The sequence below is a fragment of the Lathamus discolor genome, chromosome 3 (assembly GCF_037157495.1).
Source record: "Lathamus discolor isolate bLatDis1 chromosome 3, bLatDis1.hap1, whole genome shotgun sequence".
In the NCBI taxonomy this organism is placed as follows: domain Eukaryota; kingdom Metazoa; phylum Chordata; class Aves; order Psittaciformes; family Psittacidae; genus Lathamus; species Lathamus discolor.
The window spans coordinates 81,484,837-81,512,498 of record NC_088886.1 but is presented as its reverse complement, the minus strand read 5'-3'; the positions used below and the strand labels follow the sequence as shown (position 1 = coordinate 81,512,498).

Genomic DNA, 27,662 nt, shown 5'->3' with positions numbered 1-27,662 from the left:
GGGGGAAGAATGGTGTCATTTTGACAGTGAGGCACTACGTTTGGTTGGATGGCCAGTGGGTACTCAGGAACCAATTTCTCCATCATCAGCAAGCTGGGCAGGAACTGGCACAGGAGTTTGTGTGAAAATTTTAAATCAGCTTTGCACTACACCCACACTTGCCAATCCCCTAGAATAAATTTGAGGGGCCCAATTTTTATTGTCCCTTATGTTCAGATTGTTAGGACTCACACTGGGACTTTATGGCCACTTAAGCATTATAATGGTATTGCTATGTCCTTTCCCCCCAGGCCTTCTGCACTGTGGGAGAGGCATAAAAAGGCAGGAGTACACTGAACCCCAACTCGTAGCTCAATAGATGGCTGGCATTACCACAGGATATAAAAAGGCTGAAATGGAGAGTGACAGGGGGAGTTCGGTGTAATATTGCCAGCAACATGTTACTTGCTCAACACTGTTACCAACTCCGCGGAATCAAAGCACAGGGCTGACTACACAGGAATGGAGGGGCTTTCACTCAGGCTACGGAGTAGGAGTAGCTTTTTGTACTTAGGAACCTGTGCTGGATTTGAATGGGAAGCCCAAAGATGAAAATGTTTGGGGCTAGTTATTGTCCTGCACGAATTACCCAGGCTTCCACATGTTACAGCTTCAAAATGGAGTAGGCAGGCTCTTGTGTTCAAAAAAAGTTTTGGTTACAGCCCCTTGTTAGTTTAATTTTAGTTCTTATGAATTGACATATGGCAGGCATGATTTTTAATTAGAGCTTTAGCTGCGTTTTACTGGTAGGGTTGCAGAGCACTGTGGAATTTACATTAGGAAAAAAATGCTCTGTCGGTGGAGTACAAGGCTGTTTAGTAATCAGAGTGGAAAGTTAACTTTGAAACAAATTGGCAACTGATCAGATAAAATTCAAATCGGTAACATTTGTGTTGGAAACCAGCTCAGATCTGGGAAAAATGGAATCTAAGCTATTCTGTTCCTCTTGAAGAGCAACTGACCGATGAACACTTTGTGCACATCAAACCTCATGTGTAACAACCCCTAAAAACAAGCTCAATACTTTTATAGGGTTATCTGAGCACTTATCTGATTCCTTTTCACATTAGTGTAAAACTGTTACTTTGAAGAGAAGTTTCCTTACATACTTTACAAAACAAACAAGCCTTCATTGTCAGTCAAAAACCGAAGGTCAAAAGTTTCCTCCAGCTTGTTTTTCTTTTGGATCAACAGGGTGTAATAGAGAGATATTGGGAGATATCATTTTGCTCCTCTGTGTTTGTATCAGATTCTCATCTTCCCCGTTCATTGTGTAAACTCTTTTGAGTACTGAAAGAGTTAATGGTGTGTTCAGGCCTCAACCAGCAAATGCATTTAAAGCTCAGTCCAGCACTCACATGGTTTGTATTCTTGCTCTGCTGGAGTGGTGTGTTCATGGCATCTGGTTCCCTGGCAACAGCTTTCATTGGCTCAATCAAAGCCTTTTCTTCTTAAGAAAGCTCCCACTGTGACACCCTACCACCACCACTAATCACCATCTTAACTGAGTGTTTAAGATGCAGCTGGTATGAAAAATAGCGCTTGTGCATGTGAGAAGATTAAGAGGCTACCTTGCACAGTACACCTGCCCTGAAGAGTGCTCTCACTTGGTGGTGCTGGACACACTGGGGGCTGTCTGCTTTCCTCCTAGAAGAGATGAGGCGTCAGTACACGAAGAGTCTGCTTAGAAATAATCTTTTGTTAGGCAGAAATCCATAAACCTTTGTGCCTTGTGAATAGTCATTTCCTCTTCGCAGCTGAGATGGCATTTGGGCCTCTGTGCTATTGACAAGGGGCAGAAGTGGGATGTAGGGGGTGTACAATAAAATCCATATTGTTGAAGCTGTCTCCACTGACAAGGAGGAAGCAGGAAGAAGTCTCCCAACATGTGAACAGGAGAACAATGGGAGCAAAGAATTCACATTAAGCCTCCTCAAGAGTTACATATGTTGGGATTTCTGGAGGTTCAGAGTTTGCATAAAAGTTGAGAAAGCCTCTAGCAATCATGCCTGCCTGCATCTGGCAGAATCTGGGGTACAGATCAGTAAGCTTGGGCATTAACCCACCCTGCATTGTGCTTCTGCTGTTAGAAATGTTATCCTTTTGAATTACTGAAGCTCTCATTGATTCAGTAGCTGACAGAATTTCTTCCCTTATTTTGCTAGGTTTGGAGATTATCTTGGAGGATGCTCTGTAGCCACCAGAGACTGTTGCACTCCACAGGAATGATGCAGCTAGAGCAGAGATGTAGGTGAGTGTAAACACAACGACAGACAGTGTGTTGTGTGCATTGTAATCTCTGTACTATGCTGGTACTTGTTTACCAGGCAAAGTACACAGGCCAGACAACCCTCTCCTTTTCATATCTCCGTGCTATTAGGCAGGAGAGGGAACATGGATTTAAGAATGTGGGCTGGATAGTATGTAACAACTTCAGCAGTATGGCTGTAGTCATGAAATACCTTTCCAGAGACTGAATTTGTGCCTGCTTTGGTTAGGTTTTAAGGTAAACTGTAGTTCCCTCATAGAGCTTTTCCTTGAGCTACCCCTTGTTTTAAAACAGTAAGTGAACATATCCCTTTGAAGCTGGGGAGAGGGGAGAAGGAAACCTTGTCTTGTGAGACACTATGCTGTATTTGGCATAGACACTGAAGCAATATGTGCCTGAGAAAGAAGACAGGGAGGACGGTCTCGTGGTTAAGCTACTATATTGAGACTTGGAATTTGGGTGTAGCCTCCACCTCTGTGTGGCCTTGGGAAGGTTTGGGTATAGGCAAATAGGCAATTATCAAGGGCAGCCAAACCAGAAGTGAAGCTGTGGCGAATCTTTTGGCTGTGGGAGAGCCCAGGGAAGCTGCCTTGGTAGCTGCTGCTGCCAGGGCAGAGCAGAGTAAGCAGGGTAGAGCCCAGCTGCCGTTGAACCCTTGTCTTTTTAGGGCAGCTGGAGCAGCAAGTGCAACTTAGCAAAGCTCAGGTCCCAGCTCTTGTTCTCTGCCCTGGCCTTTTCTTGAGGCTGAAATGTCCTGGCGTAACTTAATGGTGTAAGAGCAGAGCTACAGTGATTTGAATCAAAGGGTGACACACCTAAGCCTGTAGTCAGGCTGTAACACTGGCTAATAGGCGATGCCAAGGAGGAGCAATAGGAGAGAGGCAAACCTGGGGTGAATCTTCTCTAAAATTCACTCTGCACCTCTAACAATTAGCTCGGTGGGTTCCTGAGCCTGCACGGGGCCTTTTCAGTAACAGACTTCCTGAGGTTGTTTTCTGTGATTGTTTCTAGGTGCTTTGTGAGCTCAGCATTAGGCTGACACTAGCCCCTTTTGATAGGCCAGCAAAACTAAGTTTTGCCCAAACAGAGGAGAAGCCCAGCTTCTTAACTTCCAAGTGTCTAATTCACTGTCTCAGGCCAGCTGCAGAAACTTTGTTTGGGCTGCAGCATTTGCTGCCTGCATCAACACTGCTGCAACCTTCTGCAATCCTGAACACCCTGGTTCTCCCAGACACCACAGGAATACAGGCAAGGGACTGGAATGTAGTGACATCGTACAGCCACAGCTATGGGATCAGTAGGGTACAATAGCTGCACAACTTGCCAAGTGGGAATAAGTCTTCTTTTATTCAGAAGGCTCTTACAAAAATAAATCCTTAATATATGAGAGATGCTTTGTAGCTGCATTGCTAAAAGCCACCCTGAAAAGCCTATGCATATTTTCAAAACATAAAGCATATTTTAAATGAAGAAATTCAAACGCTGAAATTAGAAATGACAGCAACAAAGAATGGCATTCTGAACATGGTAGGTCTGTTTTCTTCAGTCTCTTGTTAACTGTTCATTAAATTTATTACAACTTATTAATACCTATTCAGAAAAAAAAGGAGACCATGGCAGGTACTAGAACTATAAAAGCAACCTGTTTTCAACATTAAATATCTGATTTGGTAAATTTGCTTTGGAGGCTGGGGGGTGGGGTGGGTGTTGTTGCTTCCCGTCTCCTGGAATGTTTCCAAAGACCAGGGAAGTGCATGTGCATGCATGTGTGTGAGGAGTTATACTTTTTCTGCTGCACTGCAATCTTGACCTTTGGACTGATTGATGAGCCTCAAAGCAGGCAATGAAAATGTGACTTTAGCAGGGAGACTGGAAGATGTCACTGCTCCAGTGGATCTCATATCTAATTTGGTTCAATTATGATTTTGGAAAACATTCTTTATTTGCCTGCTGCTTTGCCATGAACTGTGGAACAATAAAGTTCTGGAAATCACCTGTGGACATACAGGGACAGGGAACTTCCACTGCTTAAGGGTTTTCACAAGCTTCACTGGCCGTGCAGACGGATAGATGAAAATACATAAACTTGGCAAAGTGCAGAAGGAATGAGACCCGTATGCTGTATCAGTCTTCTCCTTCACATAACTGAGCAGGCACCTCTGCGAAAAAATCTGAGGCCTTTCTTTCACTTGGTAAGACATCCATTTAAAGAAGATAAAAGGTTCTTCATTTGCAGGTCAAAGGTATTCAAGTGTACAGAACACACTCCTGCTACACAGACCTTGGCTGAAAGGTGGAGATTATTTTGTTCCTTAATTAGTTGAGTAAAAGGACTTCGAATGTAGGGTTTGTGTTATTATTTAACTTGCTACTTTTTAGATTACCAAAGAGCTTTCAAAAGGCCAGTGTAACCTTCACTCTGCCCCTTCTAATCATAGTCTTGTACACATGTGCCGCTGATCACGTGATCACTGTGTCTAGCGGATCAGCAGCATGACTTCTTTCTTTCCAGAGAAGGATCAGAGGGTAAGCGTGAGGCACACACAGAACTGCAAACCGTTGAGAAAAGATGTAAATGCTGGCCCTTTGCATAGGACTGAATTTCACCCCAAGTAAACCTAGAGCAGGGTCATATAATATATTGGTCTCGAGTCATGGTAGTAGATTTATGTTATGTCAGTGAATGGGGCTATGTCTCTGGCACTGCTGCCTAACCTCTAGCAGAAGTTCTGTGGTGTGAATAAAGGCCAGAGGCCTGTTGTAAAAATGATGATTTAGGTGGTTGATTGGGACTCCAGAGATCTGGTTGCTTTTCCTGCCTCTTTCTGACTTTTCTTTAGAAAGTAACTCAATCTTACTCTCTAAATTAGGGATAATATTTCCTCACCTCACAGGGACGTTTTGGGAATAGATGTGTTAACTAGTGCAAAGCTTTTGGGGCTCTGGAGCTGAACAGCAAAGAAAAACCAGCACAGAATGGAAAAGTATCATTGTTCATGCAGAGTTGCGACAGTTTGTAGTAGATGAAGCCGGCGCCCCACGCTGAAGAGCTGAGATTAAAAAGAATATTGAAGAGCTGCTTTGTATGCACAGCACTGTCAGTCCCGTGCCTGGAGAGAAGCAGGGGCTCTTGCCAAAAAAATGAATGTGGGGGCAGTACCTGGTCAGAGACTGAAACAGTATATTATACCACACAACCCGGAGGCTGAAGGAAGGTTACATTAGGCAAACTTTGCTTTGCTGCTTCATGATATTTGAGAGCTTTGCTTTTCAGCCTTTGATTGTTTTGTTTTAAACAGCATAGTTTTTAGCATGGAACTGATGATATAGATCTCACAGTGCACCTGGAGCTTTACAGGAAAGTGTGCAGATAAGGTCTCAGCCCCTCAGATCTTACAAACTGGGCCTTTTTTCTTCTCTCATAGACCTCATTAGATTAAGTGACGTAAGGAGTTCTGGTCTTACAGCAGTGACCCGTAATTCAGCACTGGGTTAGGCATAAATCTGCAATATGCTTCCATGGAGTTTCAAACTGAAGAAATGTCTTTTATGTTTGTTTGTTTTGCTTGTGTTTTGGGGGGTTGGGAGTTCCTTTGGCTTTTTTGCATGCCTTAGTCCTGTACCATCTTTTACCCAGCAGGAATTCTATGACATTTTTACTAACTGGCACCCAACAAATTAGGGGTCAGCAGAAACAGGAGCAACCAGCCCCACTTTTGAAACTGTTAATATGTGTCTTTGTAGGCTCAGTGACATTTCTACACTGTATCCTGATAATGAAGCAAAATCAATTTCCTCCCTGTCCTTGGGCAAGGATTGGTGAATTGAATTGAGTGATAGAAAAAATGTTTTGATTTTTTAAGAAAGGTTTTCTATTGTCTAAAACCTCTTCCCTTTTAGACACTCTTTGGGTGTCTGATTTTTTCTTTTATTTCAAAAACTTTTCCTTTTCTGAATACCCAGCCTGCTGGAAAGAAAACAGATTTCAGTCCCACCAATATTATTTATGAGCACATCATCAGCTTCGCATAGGAATACTTAATAAGCCCACCAGCACTTGAGAGTAGCTAGGCCCTGCCTCAGTGCTCAGCAGTATACAGACAAGGCAAGAGAAATGACAGGGCTGAAGCAGGCTAGATTGCAGATGGGAGGCTACAGTGGGGAATGGACTCTGCCCTCCGGAATTGGACATCATGCTGGAACTTTTCCACCCAGTATTTTAGCAAACAGCGGGAATCGATGCTTTCACACTAGGAATCAATTAAAGAAACCCAAATTATTGCCATTTAAATAAACAATTATTTCTTTTTCACCCTCACAGAAGCTTGTTAAGATGAACTAAAAGCCAGCACCAATTAAATGATCTGATAGCACAAATCATATCAGAAGCGTTTCATCTAGTTTAATTAATTCTTGCCAGAAATCACTGTTACTCTTAGCATGTGCCGCATGATATTTTAAATGATTTTTTTTAACAGTTTCCATTTATATCTCTTTCTAGTACTGCTGGGATTCTCACTCTCTGCAGATAAAGTGGGAGTGTTTACAGAAGCTCTTACTGCCAGGGAGATTTTTAACCCTGGAGACAGACAGTATGGCAAATACCTTGTAGGTCAAGAGAAGGGACATTTACACCTGAATCTAAGAGGATTTCTTTTAACTGCATGAGGAGACAAATAAGAAATATGTTCTTCCCTCCATCCTGGTTAACTCTTAATTTGCTGGTGACAAATTCTCTGATGAAAATGCAGTGGTTATCACTAGAAAGGACAGCAGTCTAGGCAGGTGCAGTCTTCCCTAGCCTTTTTTCTTATACATGAAATGCAGACAGGTCATGTTGGTTATCGCTAGCCAGCTCTACCATAGGGCTTTTCTTTGTCAAGCAGAACAGGCCTTAGCCCAATTTCCTGAGCCAGTTGACTGAGTTTTGCACCCAGAACTTGGGATTGTGTATACGATCTGCAGCTCACCCCTGAGTCAGAAAAGTATTTCTAAGGGGCATGAGGATGCTGTTGTCAGCTTGCTGTAGGACAGCTTCCGCATTTTGGTTCTTTGTATATGGTAATGGGAAATTTCTCCCCCTTATGAGATAATCTGGGAAAGCCCAAACTGTAGGAATGTGCCTGTTTTCAGAGACTGGACTGTGGGCCTCGGGGACTGGAGGAGGTCTGGATTCAAAACTCAGTGTTGTGGTCCACCTCTTGATCTTGTACTAGTGTACCATGACACACTAGTACATACTGTGTCCATACGAAGGTAGGAACAGCCATAAATAGTGTTTAGCTTTGTAGTCTTCAATGTCTGTGTTTATCTCTCACTTGATACTGCATTCATTGCTCAGCCAAAAATCCAAATCAAGGGGTTGTAAGTGATCACAGAACAAGCCCTCACATGCTACAGGTGTTTTGTAATTGCAATGCTAGGATTTGCCTTCAGTTGTAGTCACAGGACAGTGCTGTGCAGACTGGCTACAGATATTCTAACCCGCAGGAGGACAGAGGCTTGCTGTAGGGACTGCTACTTTGGAAGTGAAGACCAGAAAAATAAGAGAATAGCATTATTTTCCATCTGACTTTCCTGGGGACAAGTGACAGGCTTTAAAGTTTAAAATAGCACTATTAAAGCAGTATAAAAATGTACATATTCAAGACATGTCAGTAAGATGGGACATTGTCACAGAATAATGGGTGCTAGCTACTCAGCATTCAAAGTAGGACAAAAAAGAGGGAGATGCTAATGTGATTCTCAGTTTCCTAGGGAGCAGAGAATGAGAAATAAATGGAGAAGAGGGACAGCACACCACTTCTGAGTGTACCCCTGCCATGGTAAAGAGTGTTTGAGCAGGGTTCTCTGTGGCCACACATTTCAGGGCAGCATTTGTGCTATAGCAGAGACTGCACACTCTCTCCTCTTCTAGCCATGCCTTAACTGACACAGCAGCAAAGTTGTCTGTTAGCATCTTACACCTTTCCATCTTGGCAAATGTGGTAAACCACAAACCTTTTCAAAAGCAAGGCCTGAATAACCCTCCCCATGCCCTCACCAGGGTGGATTGTGCAGGTCAGCTGTGGGAGCTGTTCTGCTCCAGCTGGAGAAGCTGGAGTACTTGTTTGCTTTGTGGCTGTGATACAAGAAAACTGCTGGGCATGAGAAAGGCTTTGTCCTTCTGAAAGATGGCTTGCCTCTTTCCCTGCCTCCTCTGTTCATGTGGGTGCTTCAGTATCAGTAGTGTGGCTCCTTTTGGTGCTGACTTTGTGAATTGTGATCATAGCAACACCTAGAGCTCTTCCTCCCCAGGGTACTACCAGAAATGCACAATGGTGCTGGCAGGATGGTGAGCAGGCTCAGTGCTGGAGGGTGAAGTGATGTCCTGCGGTATTCTGCGAGGACAAGGGTTGTAAAATGACTATGTGTTAGTCCTGAGGAAGAGATCAGCTGTCTCTTGGACAAAGTGGGTGTCAGCCCACCACTGCCCCCAGTCCCTGGCAGCCTCCCCACAGACCAGTTTCCCTTGCAAAGAGAAGGCTTCAGACTGTCCTGTGGTCATGTGCCCTATTCCCCAAACGTTTACACTCTGCCTTTGAGATAGCACAGGCTCAGTGTGTTATGGCCATATTGGGGCATTGCTCAAACAGCACAGTTAAGGTTGTGTTTGCTCATACCTTAACTCTTTGTTTACTGGTTTCCAAGGGAATAGCTAGGACTGACATTCTAGAAAGGCACTCCATGCTCCGGCAGCCTTAATGAATTTCTTTGTCAGAAAAATTTGTACTTTTGAAAGTTTATGGGAGGAATATAATATGTTATCACATTGATCACAGCAGTTTACAGTCAGCATAGATTGGAGATGCTACTGCAGCTATGTATGACTAGGTGCTACTTTGCAGCCTGAGCAATTCACAACACTTACTGGGTGAGAGAGGCAGTACTTTGCTATGTATGTCCTGTTAATAAGGCAGTGTGAGGGATCCCAGAGTAACAGCTGGCTGGACTGGGGCAAGCAGTCATGCATTCACCTTGCACAGGCCCCAGGATGGCTGGCTTGTAGCCAGCCCAGTCTACAAGCCAGCCCATGGCATTAGCCAGCAGGCAGGCACGGTTAGCATGAGCTGAGCAGGCACTGAAGCATGCCTTTGTACTGGAGTTGTTTTCCTTCTGGCCAGCCTGAAACCCAACAAAGGCAAATATATGTGTAGCTGTGGCTATGCCCATATACCTCTTCTGTCTTGGTCTCAGTTATTTTTATTGCTCCTTTCTTTCTCTGCTCTCCATAAATACTTTTCCCTATATGCGATTTCTAATGTCATTCAGCAAAATGTTCTATCTGCTGCCTTATTTCCTTCATTACCAGGTCTGCATGGTGCAGGTGAAGTAGGTTAGACTTTATCAGTGATATGAGGCAAGCTGTAGGCCAAACTGATTTTTCCATCTCTCTTAAACTGCCCATGGTTCTAAAAGCTCAGCTTCCTGCCTTCACCTCTCAGTCTTAAACCTTGGTCCATCCCTTAGTCTGCCCCTTAATTCCAGCTGAACCTTATAAGGTTGCTTAATGTTTTTCACTCTTTTTGGGTGCATTTCAAATTCAAACTCAGAGTTGCTTCATTTAAGAAGAATTTAAACAAAACATTCAGACTTCCTTCCCCCCCCCCCTTTTTTTTTTCAATTGAAGCAGTTCAGAGTGAACTGGGAAATTATTTTGCTTAATTCAAACCCATATTTTGGAGCTGTGGGGGAAGTAGTGGGCTTCCTCCTTGCTCTGCTGCCTAATTATTTAATCACTTCAGTAGTGATCATTTAATGAAATACCCAGCCAGTTACTTCTGGGGCTGGGGGCTGGTTTTTTTCATTGCAGATAAATATTTTCCTTTTATGAACAAGATAGTTTCCTCAGTGTCTGGTTTTCATTTTTAAGGAATAGTCAGCCAACTGACAATCCGAGTGGCCAGCACTGATCCCACTCAGCTGGAGATACTTTGCAGTATGTGCTATCACACAGACCCCACATGGCAACACTTTGTACAACAACCAAAAAAAGACAGGCAGAAGAGGGCATGTGACACTAAATCCCATCATCTGAAGAGTCCACAGAGACTCTTCAGAGACAGGAACATTCCTTACGCATGTTACACAAAAGCCCAAAAGGTGATGAGTGACAATTCCCACTTTCATTTCTTTGGGAAGATTCGGTGTCATCACACTTCTCTACTTTGCCACAAGTGTTTGACTATTTCCTGACAGAAAGTAAAGCACCAGCTCACTCTTTACCATTCTCTGCCTCTTAATGATCAATTATTTTTAATTGGAACCTCTTGCATTGTGCCAAATTTGAGAGGCCCCCGTCAAGATCAGGGCTCCAGCAAGATGGGAACAGTACCACCACATACATGGGGATAATAGAGACGTTTTTTGTCACATAAAGCACGATCCTATTTAGAGAAGGGCCAAAAAACAGATGGAGGTAAGGATGATTGGAAGGATTTGCAGACCATGGGCAAGTTTGGGAACAGTATGACAGTCTCCTGACCCCTAGTCAGCCCTGTCTGAGTCAGAGCCCTCTCTGCTGGCACACACTGTTTCTCATTTACTAATAAAAATGTCATTGTCTGTGAAGAATTACATTTATGGACAAATAAAATGGGCTGGTATTGCTACAAAGAACTTCACCAGCTAAATAAGATGCGGCCAGGGGTGATGCTGAGGGGTGGAGCTTGTGAAAATAACTTTTATTGTGACACAGTCCTTCACAGGCTCGTTTCTATGTATGTAACTCCTTTAATGTCTGTGTTCAAGTAATGCATTAAGTTTGAGGGCAGTGGCGACATGTTGACCAGAGGACATGTTGTTAATAAAGTTAATTTTACAGAAAATCGATAGCAAAATGGAGGAGTCATTCAAGTGAAATTGCTGTCTCTCGAGATTGTTTTCGGAGAAACATTTACTTTCAGATCTCGTGCTTAGAGGTTTTGATTAAGATTTGATTCAGAATTCTGTGCTGTAAGATCTTTACTTGAGGAAAATGTGAGACATGGAGTTAAAGTGTTTGTTCTGTTAGTGGATGTCGACTCTGTTAGTCAAATGGCAAAAGCCTGAAGGAATCTCAAAGGCAGAAAGCGAGATCCCTGTCTGTGGGCAGTGATACAAAGCTCTGTGCCTTCACAACAAAGCAAAACTATTCACCAATTAATTAATCTTTGCAGATAAGGGATTTCTTACCAGAAAAGACTGTTTCTGTCTTACAGCAACTGTAAAGTACAGTCTTTGGCATCTTGTAACATGCAGATCCGGGGTTTCGGTTTAGCCTACCATAAAAGCAGAAGGTTACTGTGGGATTTGGCCTGGGCTCTGGAAACCCAGCCCACCTCTTATGCCTTAGAAGAGGAATACGGTTCAGGCATAGGCACTGTTTAGCCCCTGCGGACGTGGGTGCCTGTCAGTCTCTTCCCGTGGTTGCTATGAGCTGCTCTAGAGAGGCTAGATCTTTGCCTTCATCTACTTTGTGCCTAAATTCTTTAGCCATCATGAGAGTTGTTTCTGCAAGTCCAGTAGCTGATTTACTATCTTCAGCGAGCAGAATGTGTAAAGAAAAACAATGTGAATAAATCCTCTCTCTAGAAGGGCTTTCTATCCACTCGCATAATCCCGCTCTCTCCGTTCCAGCACGGTATGCATAGTTGTGTAAGGGTGTCAAATGACATCCCTTTTACTGGCTGTTGGCCCCGATGGAATGCTGCTTTGCACATCTCGTAAAGGAAGGACGGGAAATGCTGCCTGAAACTTTTACATTTCGACCTTAATTAAAGATAAAATAAGATAACCTAAACATTGAGAGGCAGGAGTATTGCAAATAAGAAATGCTCTTTTCATCATGGATTAAATAAGAAAAGATTCCATCTTTACATTTATTTTTGACCCTTTTTAAAGACTGACTTTTGCTTTAGATAATCAAAGCTAGCTTTGAACTAGCACACACACAAAAAATCTTTTCTTTAAAAATAGCCCTATAGATATATATACATATCACAGCCTTTCATTCCTTTTATAGACGGTTTCATTTTCTGTGGGAATGTGAAAGTTCTGAGCGATCCAGAGCTCGTGCAGGCACCACAACAAACACAGGGAACAGGGTCCAGGCACATTAGTGCAATTAACACCAGTGTTTAATTAGCAGAGAGCTGCACTGGGCAAGGGCCTTTTGATTTTCTCTCTTCGCTTTGTTTTTGGTAAGAGATTTACCTATAGTTGTAACTTGTAGCTGTTACACTAGCGTGCACTCACGCTACATGCACACACACGTATACACGTATGGAATATTTGTGGAAGGAAACCATGTCAGGCAACTGATCTGATTTGTGCTTTAGGTAAATATTTTTGGAAGTAGATCCTTTGGACTGTCTTCCATAAGTTACATTTTTGTTTGTTTGAGGGGGGCTGCTATAACTTAGAGCATGCTTTGATGCATTTAGGAATTCTTTTTGGTTTGTTGGTTTACTTTATTTAGCAATGAAAACCTGATGTGTGGTGAAGGTGAACGGGTGCAGATGTCTGCCACAGGAAAGGCTGGCAGCATACAAACGATTGCCCCAGTCAGCTTAGATGCCTCCATATTTCATTGGTGAAAGAAGTAGTCTCATGCTGTTCTCTGCTGTTGAGGCAGGAAAATGTCCAGCCAACAAATCCTTCTACTTGACCATCTTTAGTAAAGAGAAAAATGCTGTTGGAGGTTATGGTAACAGAAAAATACTGTTGAGAAACTAAGATGAAGTGAAAACATAGCAGGAAAGGTGGCTTTTCGCTGCTAAGGGCTTGGATGAAAACTTGGATAACTGCCTTAGGCCTACTATTATCATTTAGACCCTGCTTGCTGCAAGCTCAAGTGAGCTGAAATGATTTAAAGAGGATCAGCAGAGGTGTCATGGAGCCTGTTGATAATAACCATGCTTGTAACATAGAGAAAAAGAGAGATTGAGTAGTACTGCAAGAGCTAAGCACACTATAGCACCAACATAGATGGGTCCAGCTCCTTATCTCTGCTGTACCTAAGCACCAATATAATACAAGTCCATTCTGTTTGACTGCAGTTGACAGTTGTTGATTTTCATGCATGCCCAGTTCAATGTAATCTTCTAATTACCTAACTTGTGTCTTTATACCCTCTCACACTTTAGATTTGAGCCCTGACTAGAGTGGTACTCCTGTGAAAGCATGCGCTAAGGTTTGCCTGGTTTTAGATAAGCTATTGGAAAACATACAAATAATTTATTCTAGCTGGTGTTCTTAATGTGGCTTTATCCAGAATGGGACCTACTTGCAAAACATAGCATCATAGAATCATAGAATGGTTTGGGTTGGAAGGAATCTTAAGATTATCTAGTTCCAACCCCCTGCTGTGGGCAGGGAGCCCCCCAGTACACTATGGAACAAAGATCTGACAGAGATATTGGTACAAACCCTATTAGTGTTGTATTTACTTTCTTCTGATTTTGAGAGTATTTATTCTCACAACATTCCTATAATATAGGGCAATGCCCCTGTTCCAATTTTATTGACAAGGAATTAGAGACAGAGATGGGATTTTCCAGTCAATTATCAGGGCATGCATCTGGGAATTTAAGCACTTATGAAAGTGCTTTCCATGTACCTGCCTGCATTTGAATAATGCTGAAAGTTTGGCTGTAGGTGATCTGTCCATCATCTGGGACAGTGCAGGTAATCAAGCACTTGTCTTCCAAATCCTAGATTAGTGTCTACTTGCTAGAACACCCTTTTGTGTCCATCTAAGCCAGATAACATATTTTTCTCCTGCTACAACTCCTGACAGAATTCCCCATCCACTACAAGTTTGTTCTCCAGGCCCTCGTTGTATTAGCCTGAGGAAAATAACAACACGCTGGGAATAATCTTACTTCTTGCCTGCCCTGAGAACGGCATTGCCTTCCTGCAGATTGGTTTGAGAACAATGCTAGAATTCCCAGTGCCTCTGGTAAAGCTGGAGATAGGGGAGAACTGGACCTCTTTTTTTTTTTTGTCTTTCTGGTTGTCATCCTGGCCTTTGAGATCCTACTCTTAATAGCAATGGTATGGCTACCTTGGCGGCCACATGATGGGGTTAATTTCCAAGACCTGTGCAGCCAAAGCCTACTCATATAGGCTACTCCTCTGGGTGGCACACACTGATTTCCCCTGTGTATTTGTAAGAGTAACATGCTTAAGCAAAGGGTTGCATATAACCAACCTGAGTTGTAGCACAGCTGGGGAAGCCAAAATGGACAAGTTGTTGCTAGCAGGATTTCCTGACTAATATGGCTAAGTGATCCCTCAATTTACAATTGTTATTTTAAAATGTGCTCTAGGCCCTGCTTATTTCTGCTTTTTATCCATATTCTCATTTATCCCAGCCCCATAGTTTCCCAGCATGGTTAGGCCGTCTACACAGAGAGAAGCAAGCAACGTAGAGGAGTACGCACTCATGACCCTGTTTGGGCCTGTCCTCATTGTGCATCATTCAATCAAATCCTATCTTGCTGCTGCTGTGGTAAAGCTGTGCTTGAACCCAGTCTTTACCTAGATTAGGAGAAAGTGCTGCGCTTTACTTCCACTGATCTGGTTTTGAGACAAGCAGGGCCCAGCCGCCTGAGCCAAGCAACCTTCGACCTCAGGTTTAAACAGCGTCAAAACCTTCCCCACATTCTCGTCTCACAGTGGTGCAAACTGGTTGTCTGAGCAGCGTTAAACTCTGACGGACATATTTCAGTTTTACGTTTGGGCATCATTTTACTCAAAATGTGTTGGTTCTAAGTGGGGCATTTGGGAACTTGCCATGTGCTATATATATTCTCCCAATCCTATATTTTCCTGTGCAGTGTTGTAGCTGCCAAAACCACACACTCATGTTGGCATGAAACAATTACCCCGGTTTATATAGACTTGGCAATAGTCTATGTCAGTGAACAGTCATGAACAATGCTGAAGATTCAGAGCTGTCTCTTCCTTTCCAAGCAACAGACTAAATTTCTTTCAGCTGGATTCACGGCTTTAAAAATCAACAGGAGTAGAAAGCACGTATGGAGAGCAGGGTGTATGCACAGTACCTGCAAAGTCTGGAAGGAAGTGAGAATGGGATGCAGGAAAAAAAAAAGACTATTTAAGATCCAAGCTAGCAATTTGGTTTCTAAACCCATGTGAAATTATAAGTAATGTTTACTGTTGCCAGCTGGTGAACACAGAGATGTGTGGTTTTTACTTGCATGCAAAGCTATTGGTTGTGGGTGAAGTACGTAGACAAAAACATTCAATAGCTGGTGTGGGTATTCCACCAAAAATAAACCCAAACAAACACTGATGTATTATAAAAGCACTTTCTTCTGCGGAGGCAAACCTTCAGTTGCTGCTATTGGTGAACTCTGGAACTGTTAAAGCTTCCTGTTTAGCTTGCCTGAAATAATATTACTTTCTTCTAGAAAGTAGCGTAAATGTCTCTGAAACTGAAGAACCAGTGTCTATGTGTTTCTCCTGAAAATGTAGTATATGGTGTAAACATAGAAAGATCTTGATGAATGATAACTATTACTTGCCAGTACCTTGTAAACTAAAAATGCTGCATAGACAAGAGCCAAAGGTGAAGGGCAGGAAACTTCTTAGACTTAAAAAACTGTTAACTGAAAGTGGACTTAAACATTAGTGAAAACAAAATTGTTTTGCAGTGGTTAGCAAAGGTTAATACAGGTTTATTTTCCCTCCTTTTTCTCCAGCCAGCTTCAGAAAGAGATTTTTTCAGTTGTACTCCATTCTGAGACTTAGCTACCACTTTGTTATCATAATGGTGATAGAGATTTTTATTCCAGAAGGCCAGACACTATCACTACTTGAAATTCTCCAAATTGTTTCCACTGTGAGCAAATTCAATGCAAGTCACATCTGCTTAAAAGTGAGTAGCAGTTGCTTCTACTTTACAGCAGCAGCAGCATCGAATTTCACCTCCAATCTCAAATTTGAAAACCCAACTCAAATCCCAGGGTTTTGATAGTTTTGCATGAGTGACTTGAAATCCAGAAGTACCTAATAGGAAATACTGAAATAAAAGCATTCAGCTTTAGTTGTTTCTGGTGGAAACAGACACATTTCCTTTCAGATATGAATGTCTCATGAACAAAAAGAAGTCTAATTTTTTCCACATATGGACAAAAGAGTAGTGCTCACACCTAAATGGAGCTTCTCATTCAGCTAGCAGTGATGGGTGCTGAGTGGACAGAAGAGCAGCGGGACAGGCTGCTTGCGTGCGCTGTGGGCTTAGCTGTCCATGATGTATTAAGGATTAATTGCATGTTTAGTGATGCAGGTGTGGCTGCCCAGTACAGGGATGTCAGTCACACCGCTGCTCCCATCGGTTCCCGGTCCTTCAGAGCACGAACTGTTCCAGCCGTTCCATCACTCCAGCCAACACTGATGGATTAATGGAAGGAAATGTTTATAAAAAGGTTCAGGTTTCCTAAGTGAGTGGAATGAAACCCCCCATAGCAATGATCAGCAAGCGCATGTCATGGAGCAGTTTGAAGCAGCCTGACTTGCAGGAGAGCAAAGGCCTTTTCAGAAAGGAAACTTGACGAGTGATTCTGGGGAGCAACTAGAGTGTTTTTAAATAAAAGATGTGGCTTTTCTAGTCAGCATGAATGGTGCTAGCTCTGAAAAGAACTTGAATCAGTAGCTCATGTGCTGTCAATGTGAAAGGTTGTGTTTGACAGCAACGTCCAAATAAAATAGTGCCCTGGAAGTGCAACTATTGCACACTGTGTTCAGTAAATGAGACAACATTGCAGTGCAACCACAGCTACCATGATGGCATTTGGCTCCATCTCTGTTCTGTAACTTAAATTTTAGTATAGGCGTAGTTTAAGGCAAAGGAAGGGTGATGAACCAAATAACTAGGCTGAAATTATTGTGAGAGAAAAGCTGGAAACTACCATCCTTTAATAGGTGTAAAATTATGTTTGCTGGGGCACTTTCCATGATTGTAGCAACACAGCTTGAGTTCTAAACATTCATTTCAGTTAAAAAAAAAAAAAAAAACAACACAAGAAACCCGAAGTAAAATAGACCATTCCATTGAAGCTATCAGCTTTCAGATGACTGTGATAAGAAAGAATGTAGGCTTCGGGCTAGCTATTAAGATTAAAGTAAAATTCACCTGAACAAAATTTGAGATAGCAAAGGTGCTGGGGGAGAAAACAGCCAGTTCAAAACCCTGCCATTTGAAAGCTATTGAAAAGGACCTACTCCTGAGTGTTTCCCTAAAACACCCCACCCATCGAAATGAGGATTTAATTTACAGCACTTATAGCACCCTCTGGTTCTCACCCTCAAAGTTCTTTTGGAATGGGAAGAGAGCATTATCCTTATTTTCCAGATAAGGAAACTGGTTTATCAGCTCACCTTCAGCAAGCAGTAGAGCCTGGAAGGAAAACTTGGTGAGGATGCAAGTATCTCACACAAGGGCAAACATTTGAAATGGTCTGAAAATGCAGTCTCCTGCTGTGAGGGGCCAGTTTCTAATCACAGCTGAGTTTCTGCTCAGTGCATTCACCCAAAAGTCCCTTGCATCTCCCACAACAAAGCAGGAGGAGAGACACCACTCACAGAGCTGCCCCCCTTCCCTCCTTCTATAACCACTTCTATGAGTGGTCAAAGATGGAAAGAACTTCATCAGAGCCCTTGTATTAAAAATTATTTATTTAGTGATCTGTACACGGGATGAAGCAGGGCCTCATACAGACCTTCAAAAAAAAAAAAATCAAGTAAAAACATAAATACATATTTTCTTACAAAAATGAGATTTACAAAATATACATACTGCACTTGTCTTACGCATTTGTTTTTCTTCCACGTGCACATGATAAAAGACAAAAACCCAAGCTCTGCAAGTCTGAAATCAGATCTACCAAAGGATTTGGCTGATGGGCCCATTCCTCATGCCCAGACTACTGGTATGCCCTCAGACAGCAGCAGTCTGCCCCTCACCCTGAACAGGTTTTCTCTTTCAAATTTCATTCGACACTTTTCCTTCCGCCAAAGAAAGTGAAGAGCAGCTATAGGGCAGAGACTTGCTAAAAATCCAGAATGTCTTATTTTGTCCTTAGGCAAGAATATACACACACAAACATATACTTATAAAAACAACCCTTCAGTGAGTATAAAGGTGAAAGGAGTATGCAAAAAATAAAATAGGAACAAGGCAACATACAAATTTCAGAATAGAAAAATCTGTCACATTTCAAAAAGAAAACGAAGCATCCGATGGTTGATTTTTTAATGTCTTTCCTTCCGAGAGGTGAGCCCTGGAAACTGAACCAGCTGTATTTTAGTTGAAATTAGAAGGCTCCTCACTCGCAGCAACTGCTTGTTTCTAAACCTCAGCCCCCTCCTGTGCCAGGAGTCACAGCCGCGCAGCTCAGGGAACCTGAGGAGCAGGCACAGGGTCCATCGTGAGCCAAAACTGTTCCTCCCGTCCCCGGAAGCCATCTGTGTGTTGACTTTACCTGCAGCGAGCCCGCTGCAAAGCGGGAGAGAAAGCAGGTTTATGGGAAGGAAAGAGCAAACTGGTATCTTTATGTTACATATTTTAATGGCTCTTGTTTTGGCAGGTGCTCTTGGTTACACTCTTCTTGCCCTCTAAGTCTTGCGTTTCCTTCAGCTTAGAAAAGAGACCCACATCGAACGGCAGGGAAACATCCTGCCGCCTCCTTTTTTCATAAAAGGAATGTTTATTTCTGTGAGCTTCTCACATCCAAGAGTGAACCTCAACGACTTCTTTTTGTTAGTTTGCCCATAAAAAACGATCCCATGCTTATGCCTTTCTACATAGAAAACACTTTTGTTTCCCCCTTTGTCTCCTAGAACAAAGGCAAGGGGGAAAAGCCTTCTGCTGAAAAGCAACAAGTCATTTCTTTTCAGGGTGTGGAATAGCAACTCCCTCCTTCCCCACAGCAGCAAGAACAACGGACTGAGGGCCGAATTTTCACTTTAAAACAATTACAAGAGGTATAACTGAGGTAAAAAGGAACTGACAGAGCAGAGGCACCCCACCGGGCCGTAGCAGGCTGTGCGGTACTCACGTGGTGGCTCCGCCGAGCTGGAAGGAGCCAAGCAGGCAGCAAGCTCAGGCTCGAGCCAGGGTTACCCGGCCCACACCGCAGTTTGACCCCAGCAATTCAGAGATGGTTTGGCTGCTTCTCGGCAGGGGCAGCTGAACGAATTTGGCTTCCCCTCCCGCATGTCCAAGGATGTTTTAAGTAAGGCTGGGTTTTTTCCCCCTACACAGGGGTAGCACAAGGGGACTTCTTGAGCACGAAGGACTCTCCCATCCTACCAGTGGCCTCTTTTTCTGTGCTCTTCCACTTAGCTGGGCATAAGCACCATTGGACACAGTCCATCTGAGCCTTTCTGCAAAGATTTTTGTTTGTTTCAAACCCTCTGGGAGGAAGAAAAAGTTTGGACAAGCCTCCCTTCCTCCCTCTTCAGGGAGCCATTGCCGCCTCCTCTGTGTGTGCATGCGTGTGTGAGGGGATTGGGGGGGTCTCATACTGCCGTCTCGCCTTTGCTGCCAGTACTGAGTCTGTGGTAGAAGCGCCGCCAGGACTGAAGGGTTTTGCCAGACCAGATCCAGAAGCCAGTCGTGATCCCAACAATCATGGTCATGAGGTACTTGATCATGAAGACCGTGAAGTCTGGGCTCATAGGGGCAAAATGGCTGGGACAGGGCACAGCATAGCTTTTGCAGGTCTGGAGGAGCCATGTCTTCTCCCAAGTGCCACGGAAAGCCTGCTCATAAAAGTAACATGCCAGGACAATGGTGGCAGGCACAGTGTACAGGACACTGAAGACACCAATGCGCACCATCAGCTTCTCCAGTTTCTCCGTCTTGGTGCCATCATGCTTCATGATGGTGCGGATGCGAAACAAGGACACAAAGCCAGCAAGCAAGAAGGAAGTGCCAATGAAGAGGTATACAAACAAGGGTGCCAGCACAAAGCCCCGCAGCGAGTCCACACTGTAGATACCTACATAACACACTCCACTGAGTACATCCCCATCCACCTGCCCCATGGCCAAGATGGTGATGGTTTTGACAGCGGGCACAGCCCAGGCAGCCAGATGGAAATACTGGGAGTTGGCCTCAATGGCCTCATGGCCCCATTTCATGCCAGCAGCCAGGAACCAGGTGAGAGACAGGATGACCCACCAGATGGAGCTGGCCATGCCAAAGAAGTAGAGGATCATGAAGAGGATGGTGCAGCCTTCTTTCTTGGTGCCTTGGGCCACAGTGCGGTAGCCGTCCTCAGAGAAGCGCTCCAGACACACCACCCGCTCTTCCAGCAAGAAGCCTGCAGCATAGGCCACAGCTACCATGAAGTAGCAGCCCGAGAGGAAGATGATGGGCCGCTCCGGATAGCTGAAACGGCGCATGTCCACCAGGTAGGTGAGCACGGTGAAGAGGGTGGAGGCGCAGCAGAGCACAGACCACACACCTACCCACAGTCGGGCAAATCGCACCTCTGCCTCCTTGAAGTACATGAGCCCGTTGGGTCGGGCCGGCTCGCAGGGGGCCCCGCAGTCCCGCTCCCCTAGGAACCGGTAGCCCAAGTAAGAGGGCACTTTGAGCTGCCGTGGGCAGGAAAAGGAGAAGCCGGAGGGGGGCTGTGGCGGGGTGAGGAAGTCGGGAAGGTAGCCAGCCGTGGGGTGGGCAGTGGCCCCCCGGCCCGCCGCGCCGCCAGACCCCGGCGGCGCGTCCGACGTGTTCTGCCCCACGCAGATCTCGCCCGCGCCGTGGACGGGGAAGTTCTCGCAGCGGAGCCGCTCTGGCCACTGGAAGCCGAATTTGTTCATGAGGGCCTCGCACCCCTGGCGGGCCCGCTCGCAGAGAGAGCGGCAGGGCGGGATGGCCTGCTCCAGCACGGTGCACACCGGCGCGTACATGGAGCAGAGGAAAAACTTGAGCTCGGCCGAGCACTGCACCTTGACCAGCGGGTAGAACTGGTGCACCTCCAACCCCGCGTCCTCCTGGTTGGTGTGGCCCAGCAGGTTGGGCAGGATGGTCTGGTTGTAGGCGATATCCGTGCAGAGCGGGATGGAGATGGGTTGGCAGAAGCCGTGGTCCGGCACGGAGATGCCCTTCTCGCCGTGGTACTGTTGCGCCGCCGCGCTTGCAGGGGTCCACAGCAGGGCGGCCAGCAGCGCGGCCAGCCCCAGAAAAGGGCAGCCGGCGGCTGCCGCTCCGCCGCCTACTCCAGTCCGCATCGCCGGGGCAGCGGATGGCCCGGGGAACCTCGGGGAGTCCTTCAGAGCCGGGCGACGCGAGACCCCAAGGGCATCAGCGCCCGGAGGGCGGCGGCGGGCCCCCTTCCGCAGCGGCGAGAGGAGCGCTGCTCCGCGCCGTACCTCCGCGACTTTGTTGCTGGGCTCCGGTGGGTCGACTCTTCGCAGCGCACCGGAGCGTCCCCCGGAGAAAGTTTCCGGAGCTGCTCCCGCTGGTGAAGCCGACTGGGAAACGCGCTCTAAGCCCGGCGACGGCTCTGACCAGCTCCGCGCAGGGTCCCGCGGTGACGGCGGCGAGGCTGAGGCGCTGCTCCCCGCTCGGCTCCGCGGCCCCGGCGCCGGGGATTTAGATTACGGCTAACCGGATTACTACCGCGCCCGGATGAGCCGTGTATTTTACTGCGGGGCTTAAGTAACTTTTAAAATCCAATTACTGCGCGATCCTCCCCGCGGCTCGGCTGGGCTCCGCTCCCGATGGGTGCCGCTGCGGGCTGTGCGTCCGGGGCGGCCGTGCTATCTCCCGCCTGGCTCCGCTCGGCTCCGCCCGCACCGCAGCTCCCGGCCCGCGGCCGCGCCGGCACAAAAAAAAAGACACATATACGTGCGGGCGCGCCGCGGAGCCCCGCCCCTGCCCCCGGCCCCATTCACAAACCCCGCCGGGGGCGGGGCCTCGCCGTGCCCGCCCGCCAATCGCAGCGCAGGGGGCGGGGCGAGCGTGCGGGGGCGGGTTAGGGAGGAGGAGCCCGAGCCTTCGAAGGGGGGAAAAGTTGTTCCCAACTTTTTCCCATTCCCGGCGGGGCGGGGCGGGGGAGTGAGGAGGAGGAGCTGCCCCGGGGCCCCTCGGGCCCCCATTCAACCCTCCCTCCCCGTGCCGCAGGGCAGAGCCGGGAAGGGAAGGGAAGGGAGGGGGGACGTAGCCAGCTCGCTCAGGGTGGCCCGAGCAAACTAAAATTAACTGGCTGCTTTCTGAGCGGGCTTTGAAAACGCAAACAGCTGCCTGTGCCCGCGGTTATTGAAAAAGAACGGGGGAAAAATAAAAGGGAAAATAAAAAAGGCCCCAGCGCCCGGGTGCGTTTGCAGAAGGAGCCGATTTCGCTGTCGGGATTGCGTTGCATGTCTGCGCGCCATCACCTCCCCCAGCGTGGGGGGTTTGATTTGTTATCGCAGCATGACCGTTGCTTTCTGCTGGCAGAATAAACGCTTTATTCATGCAGATCTAAGCTTTAGCTGGGGGAAGGCGGCTTTTTTTGAAACGTCCAGTGTTACCTAAGCAGAGAGGAGAAATTTTAAATCCCCATCTGCACTGCTGCAACCCGTTAAGACACTCGAAAAAGACTGTAAAAAAAGCAGCAGTTCCTCTGTGGAAGTGCCCAGCCTGCCTACAAGAGAGAAAATGGCAGAGGTTGGGAGAGGGCTGCTACCAGCTGCTGGCTGATGCTGAACAGACGTAGGCCAGCGTGTATTTGCCAAGGACAGAAGTGTAGGTTTTGCAGCATAGCTGTGTTTTGAGGTGCACCACTGAAATAAGGGTTGCTGGAACCATCCAGCTTCTGGAACATACACAGAGAAAGTATGTGCTCAACAAAAGCCTGCAACAAGGCCTGCTTTTCCTTCACATTGGCCTACCAGAGCCTGTGGTCAAAGAAAGGCGTCGGCCAAGTATTATTCAATATACCCCATCCCTCCCTTTGAGGATAGACATCCCCTGAACCATATTATTCAAATTCTTAGTTTTGCTCCTCGGGACTGTGCTCCTATTAGCAGCTAAGCAAATACACCAATCTGTACATTCTCCAGGGCAGTTCAAGAGAGCAGCGTTTGGCTCAGGGAACCACAACAGCAATTGTTGGACAAATGTTTCCCATATCCTCTCCTGCCCATGAACAATGTGTCCTCGTGCCAGTTAGACATGGAGCTGCAGCTTTTGTTACATTTGTTGAGAGAAGTTGACAGAAGCGAGCTTACTGAAATAAATGTACTCCTCTAAAAGTGGACGTGTTTTTAAAAATAATACTGTGCTCTCAAAAATATGTACGAGCAGGACTAGGTGCTTGTGGCTGCAGCAGTTGCTTCTGGAACAAAAACCTAGGTCTTGTCTTCATTCTCAGTTACAGCTATTTACGTGTACCTTAGAGGAGCTTCAGGGTTTTTGTTTGTTAAGGCCTATCATCTAAATTCCTTACTTTTCTGCACCTAGTGACTAAGCAGGTTTTTGAGATACTCTTCACCTAAATAACCTCCCATGGTAAAAAGTTACACAAACTTGTCTACTCTGTTGTTTGTTCCTTGGCTTTAGTAACCTTAAAAAATATATTCTTTCCAGTCTTTTCTTTTCCTTTTTTTTCCTTTCCATGCCATCTTTCTATAGCACTCTGTGAGCTGTTCAGTCACCTATCTGTTATAATCACCTTAAAGCCTCTATTTTTCACTTTGGCTTATATGGCTGACTTCATCTGCAAAGCATTTTGTGATATTCACTATGAAAAGCACTGGATGAAAGGAGATGTTTCACTGGCAGGCAATGACAATGCAGAGAAAGTAAAGCAACTGCAAACTTTCTGCCCCATGCATTGCTAGTTCTGCTTTCTGCATGTAAAGAGACAAGTGCAGAGCTAGTAAAATTGTATTGCAAGAAACTATCTTTCAGCAATAGGGAGACAGTGACAGAAACTATTCAGAGTAAGGAATGTCAAATCAAGTGGCAAGACTTTGACCGGGTATTTATTTACAAGACAGGGCAGATGGCATCAGTCGTTCTCCCTGTTTCCTACTGGTCCCATTTGTTAGAGTCATTCATCCAAACCACGGTACAAACAGAGATGACTGGGAGCTCTGGTATGTGCTATAAAAGCTGTGTGACTCCATTATACTTATCATGAACATAATGTATAATTGGAGTGAAGCAAAAGGGAAAAAGAAAGAAGGCAGGAACGAAGAAGGAAGAAAAGCTATATCCTAGATTGTTTCTTAAGAATATGAGAAGAGAGTAAACTTTGCATGTAATGGTGCTGCTAGGCCATCCCATATGGCAGGAATGTGCAACAGGATTTACTAAGATGGAGAAAAAAAGTCGCTTGGGCATGTTACCAAATACCAAAAGGGGTTTTTTTTTTTTTCCTATTTAGACCCACTGGGAGATAGGATACAATCACTGAGAGAGGCAGTGGCAGGCTCAAAACAGCAGATTGTCACCTAAGACAGTCCCAGGCTCCTAAGTCAGTCTAGGACATCCCGACAGCTTTCAAGGGGTAATTACAAAGAGCCCCAAAATGCCGGGTATCCCGAAGCATCCAGAAACTCCATGAGCACCATCAGCCAATGCTTTGAAAGGCAGCAAACTTGTGCTGTCTCCTGTTTTTACCTCAATCTAAATTCACAAGCGTTAGCCTGCAAAATTACTTAAATTTCCCCGCAGCAGGGAAATGAGGGATTCTCATCAGGCAGCGTTAGCCAGGTTATCAGCCACCCAGAACAAACGTGCTGCGCCGGACTTGGCAGCATCCGAGAAATTGTCTATTGCCACCACACAGCAGTTCAAAAGGTTTTCTCTAGAAGTCTCCTAACCACCAGTGTTCTAAGCATCTGCATGGTTTGTCAGCAAGAAACCTTTGCAAGCAAAGTCCTGGCTTCCTAGGGAGGAATTGTTAGGAATAAACAATTATCTGTCTTTATACACATTTAAAAATAAATCCCGTTCAACTTCCAAGCTAAGTCAGAGTGAGGAGCAGCATTTCTACATAATGTCTTTTCCTGCTGTTTTAAAGCCTCCTTAAATTGGGCCAATATATTTTCCCTTGTTTCCTATCCCATCTGATAGAAAACTCTTCCCATGGGGGGAAGGAAATCAAAACAAAACACCCCCTCCCCACCCCACCACTTATTTTGGGTGCCCGAGGGTGAGCATTTTCACATTACCTATTGCACGGCTTCCAGTCCTCTTTTCCCTCAGAAGAACAAAGACCATTGCTTCCCCCTTCTCCTTCCACCAGAAACTTGATGGGCCTCACTAGCTGCCCTGCTAACCAGTTCTGTCACTAGTGCCCCAGTGCCACTGCCTCATCTGTGAGGTTTGTCCCAGTTACATTTGGTGAATAACTTCCATGACACTTTTAACCTCATCATTTTGAAGCATACTCACATGTAGACTTACATGATCAGGCAGGCTATTGAGCTAAGAATATCAAAATTTGCACTCCCTAAAGCTTAGTGGGGAAGTGCCAGGAGCCTGGGGGGAAATGATACATTTGCCTATTTTACATAATTATTTGCATAATTAGAAATAAAGTAAGCTCACAGTATTATATCTGCTTGCATTTCTATCAGTCCGATAGATTAACTTGTGTCTTGTCTGAGCTCACTGAAGAAATCTAGTCTTTCTGTAATGAGGAGGGGGAGCCTGGTATTTCACAGGCAGGGAGTGGGGAAGGCAAGCCCCTGCCCACCATCATGGAGCCATAATTTGAAATTAGATTGAAGACATAAGAAACTGCTTGAAAAGAGCATATGGGGAGGGCACAGGTGACAAAAGGAAGGGGATGCTGCTGGAGGGGATGTGGTTTCCCACAGTGAAAGAGGTAAAAGCTGGTTGCATCATGAATTGGTAAGGTAATTATTAGCTTATGAAGTAGTATCCCAAAGGATACAGGGAAGCAGCACTGCCTTCCACATTTATGATCAAATTGGGGAAAACATTAGGAAACATTCACAAAGATGGGCTATCAGGCTGATGATTGCTTTCATCTCCTAGATCCATGAATAAGAAAACAAAACCTGGAGCTGATCTGCTCATCCCTACTCAGCAGTTCAGTGAGGACATCAGTTACATTTTAACCCTTGCATGGCACTTTGAATTCCCCCATTTCTTTAAAGTGAATTCAGTCTGCTTTCTCACATTTTTAGGGTTGCAGAGGATGTTTAGTATAAAATGCAGGCAATTCCTCCCTATTACACTTCCTTAAGTGAGGTGGGTTTTTTAGCAAGACAAATTCTCTGCTGATAGCAGTATTATCAGCCAGACCCTGTGATCATTCTGGGTGCTTGGACTCTTCCAGGGCTGTTGTAGCGAATTGCATGTACAGTTGGATATGCGATGGATTAGTCTGGGCAGCACCACAGGGAAAACTGTTTGGGGTGGAGCTGCCTCAGGCTCCCTTCTCTCTGCCCCTGGCCACCTTCTCTCAAATGCTGCAGGAGTCTCAGCCTTGTGGGTGCTCCAGCTTATTCTGAGCTTCTCCCAGTGCCTGTGAAAATGACTCATAAGACTGCAAAAGTCTCTAGCAAACAACAGCATTAATAATGCTTTATAAGCTTAAAAGTATTACAGATCCAAACAGAAATCGATATACATTTCTCTGCTTGCTCTCACCATTGTGGAATGTTTTTCGGGAATTTGGCTAGTGTCTTTTTGTGGTCCAAACTCACCTTCTCAGAACTATAGACCTCCAGCCTCTCTTCTGCACTATGGATCCTTGACCTCATCTAGACTCTCAGACATACCTTTTCCTCCAGATTTCAATGACTACTGTTCCTTCTGTGTGATTCCCCTTTCCATAAATCTCCTTTGAGTTTCTGAGGCCAATGACAAGTGCTAACACCTGATCTCTAGGTCCCTCCTGAAGGAGCTGCACAATTACAAAGCCCAGCTGTCTGCAGAAAAGCCAAAAGAAGCTAGTTGTCCTTCCTTCAGCCAGCCAACTTGATATAGCTGTCCCCTTTGTGTAGCTGCCGTTAGTGTGCCTTCAATCTCTTCTCCTGGAGCATTTCTGTATGCAGCTCTAGCAGTGTAAGACTGACTGAGGTATGTAGCAATTTAATAAAAACCAGCCAGGTTTCTCAAGTTTGTGCATAAATTTCCCATCATATTGCAGATGGGGCCACTATACTTACGAATGAATATACTTCTGTTTTGTTTCCAGCACCAGGGTTGGTGCAGATATAGTGAGTGGTTGCTCTGATCACTCTCCTGTTGATGCCCTGTGATTGTGAGGGATGCAGTGGTGAAACGCATTGTGCTATGTCTTTTGTCATTTATGCCCAACCTTGTTTTAGT

At 45.3% G+C, this 27,662-nt stretch overlaps 1 protein-coding gene and 1 long non-coding RNA gene across 2 annotated transcripts in view; one reads left to right on the top strand and one right to left on the bottom strand.

The window, feature by feature from the left end:
- Positions 1–2,259: 2,259 nt before the first annotated feature.
- Positions 2,260–27,662, top strand: part of LOC136011080 (uncharacterized) — a 104,820-nt gene continuing 79,417 nt past the window's right edge. The window contains exon 1 of the long non-coding RNA XR_010611189.1: positions 2,260–2,290. This is a non-coding gene — a long non-coding RNA (uncharacterized LOC136011080). The remainder of the gene's footprint in view (positions 2,291–27,662) is intronic.
- Positions 18,012–22,229, bottom strand: FZD7 (frizzled class receptor 7). Its single transcript, XM_065670070.1, has 2 exons — positions 19,414–22,229; positions 18,012–18,851 (listed from the first exon to the last, which is right to left on the bottom strand). The coding sequence occupies exon 1, from the start codon at positions 21,593–21,595 to the stop codon at positions 19,877–19,879; it is 1,719 nt and encodes a 572-aa protein (XP_065526142.1). The 5' UTR covers positions 21,596–22,229; the 3' UTR covers positions 18,012–18,851; positions 19,414–19,876.

Excerpts from the sequence above, each read along its gene's own strand:
- FZD7 (XM_065670070.1), bottom strand. The coding sequence starts at position 21,595 with ATGCGGACTGGAGTAGGCGGCGGAGCGGCAGCCGCCGGCTGCCCTTTT.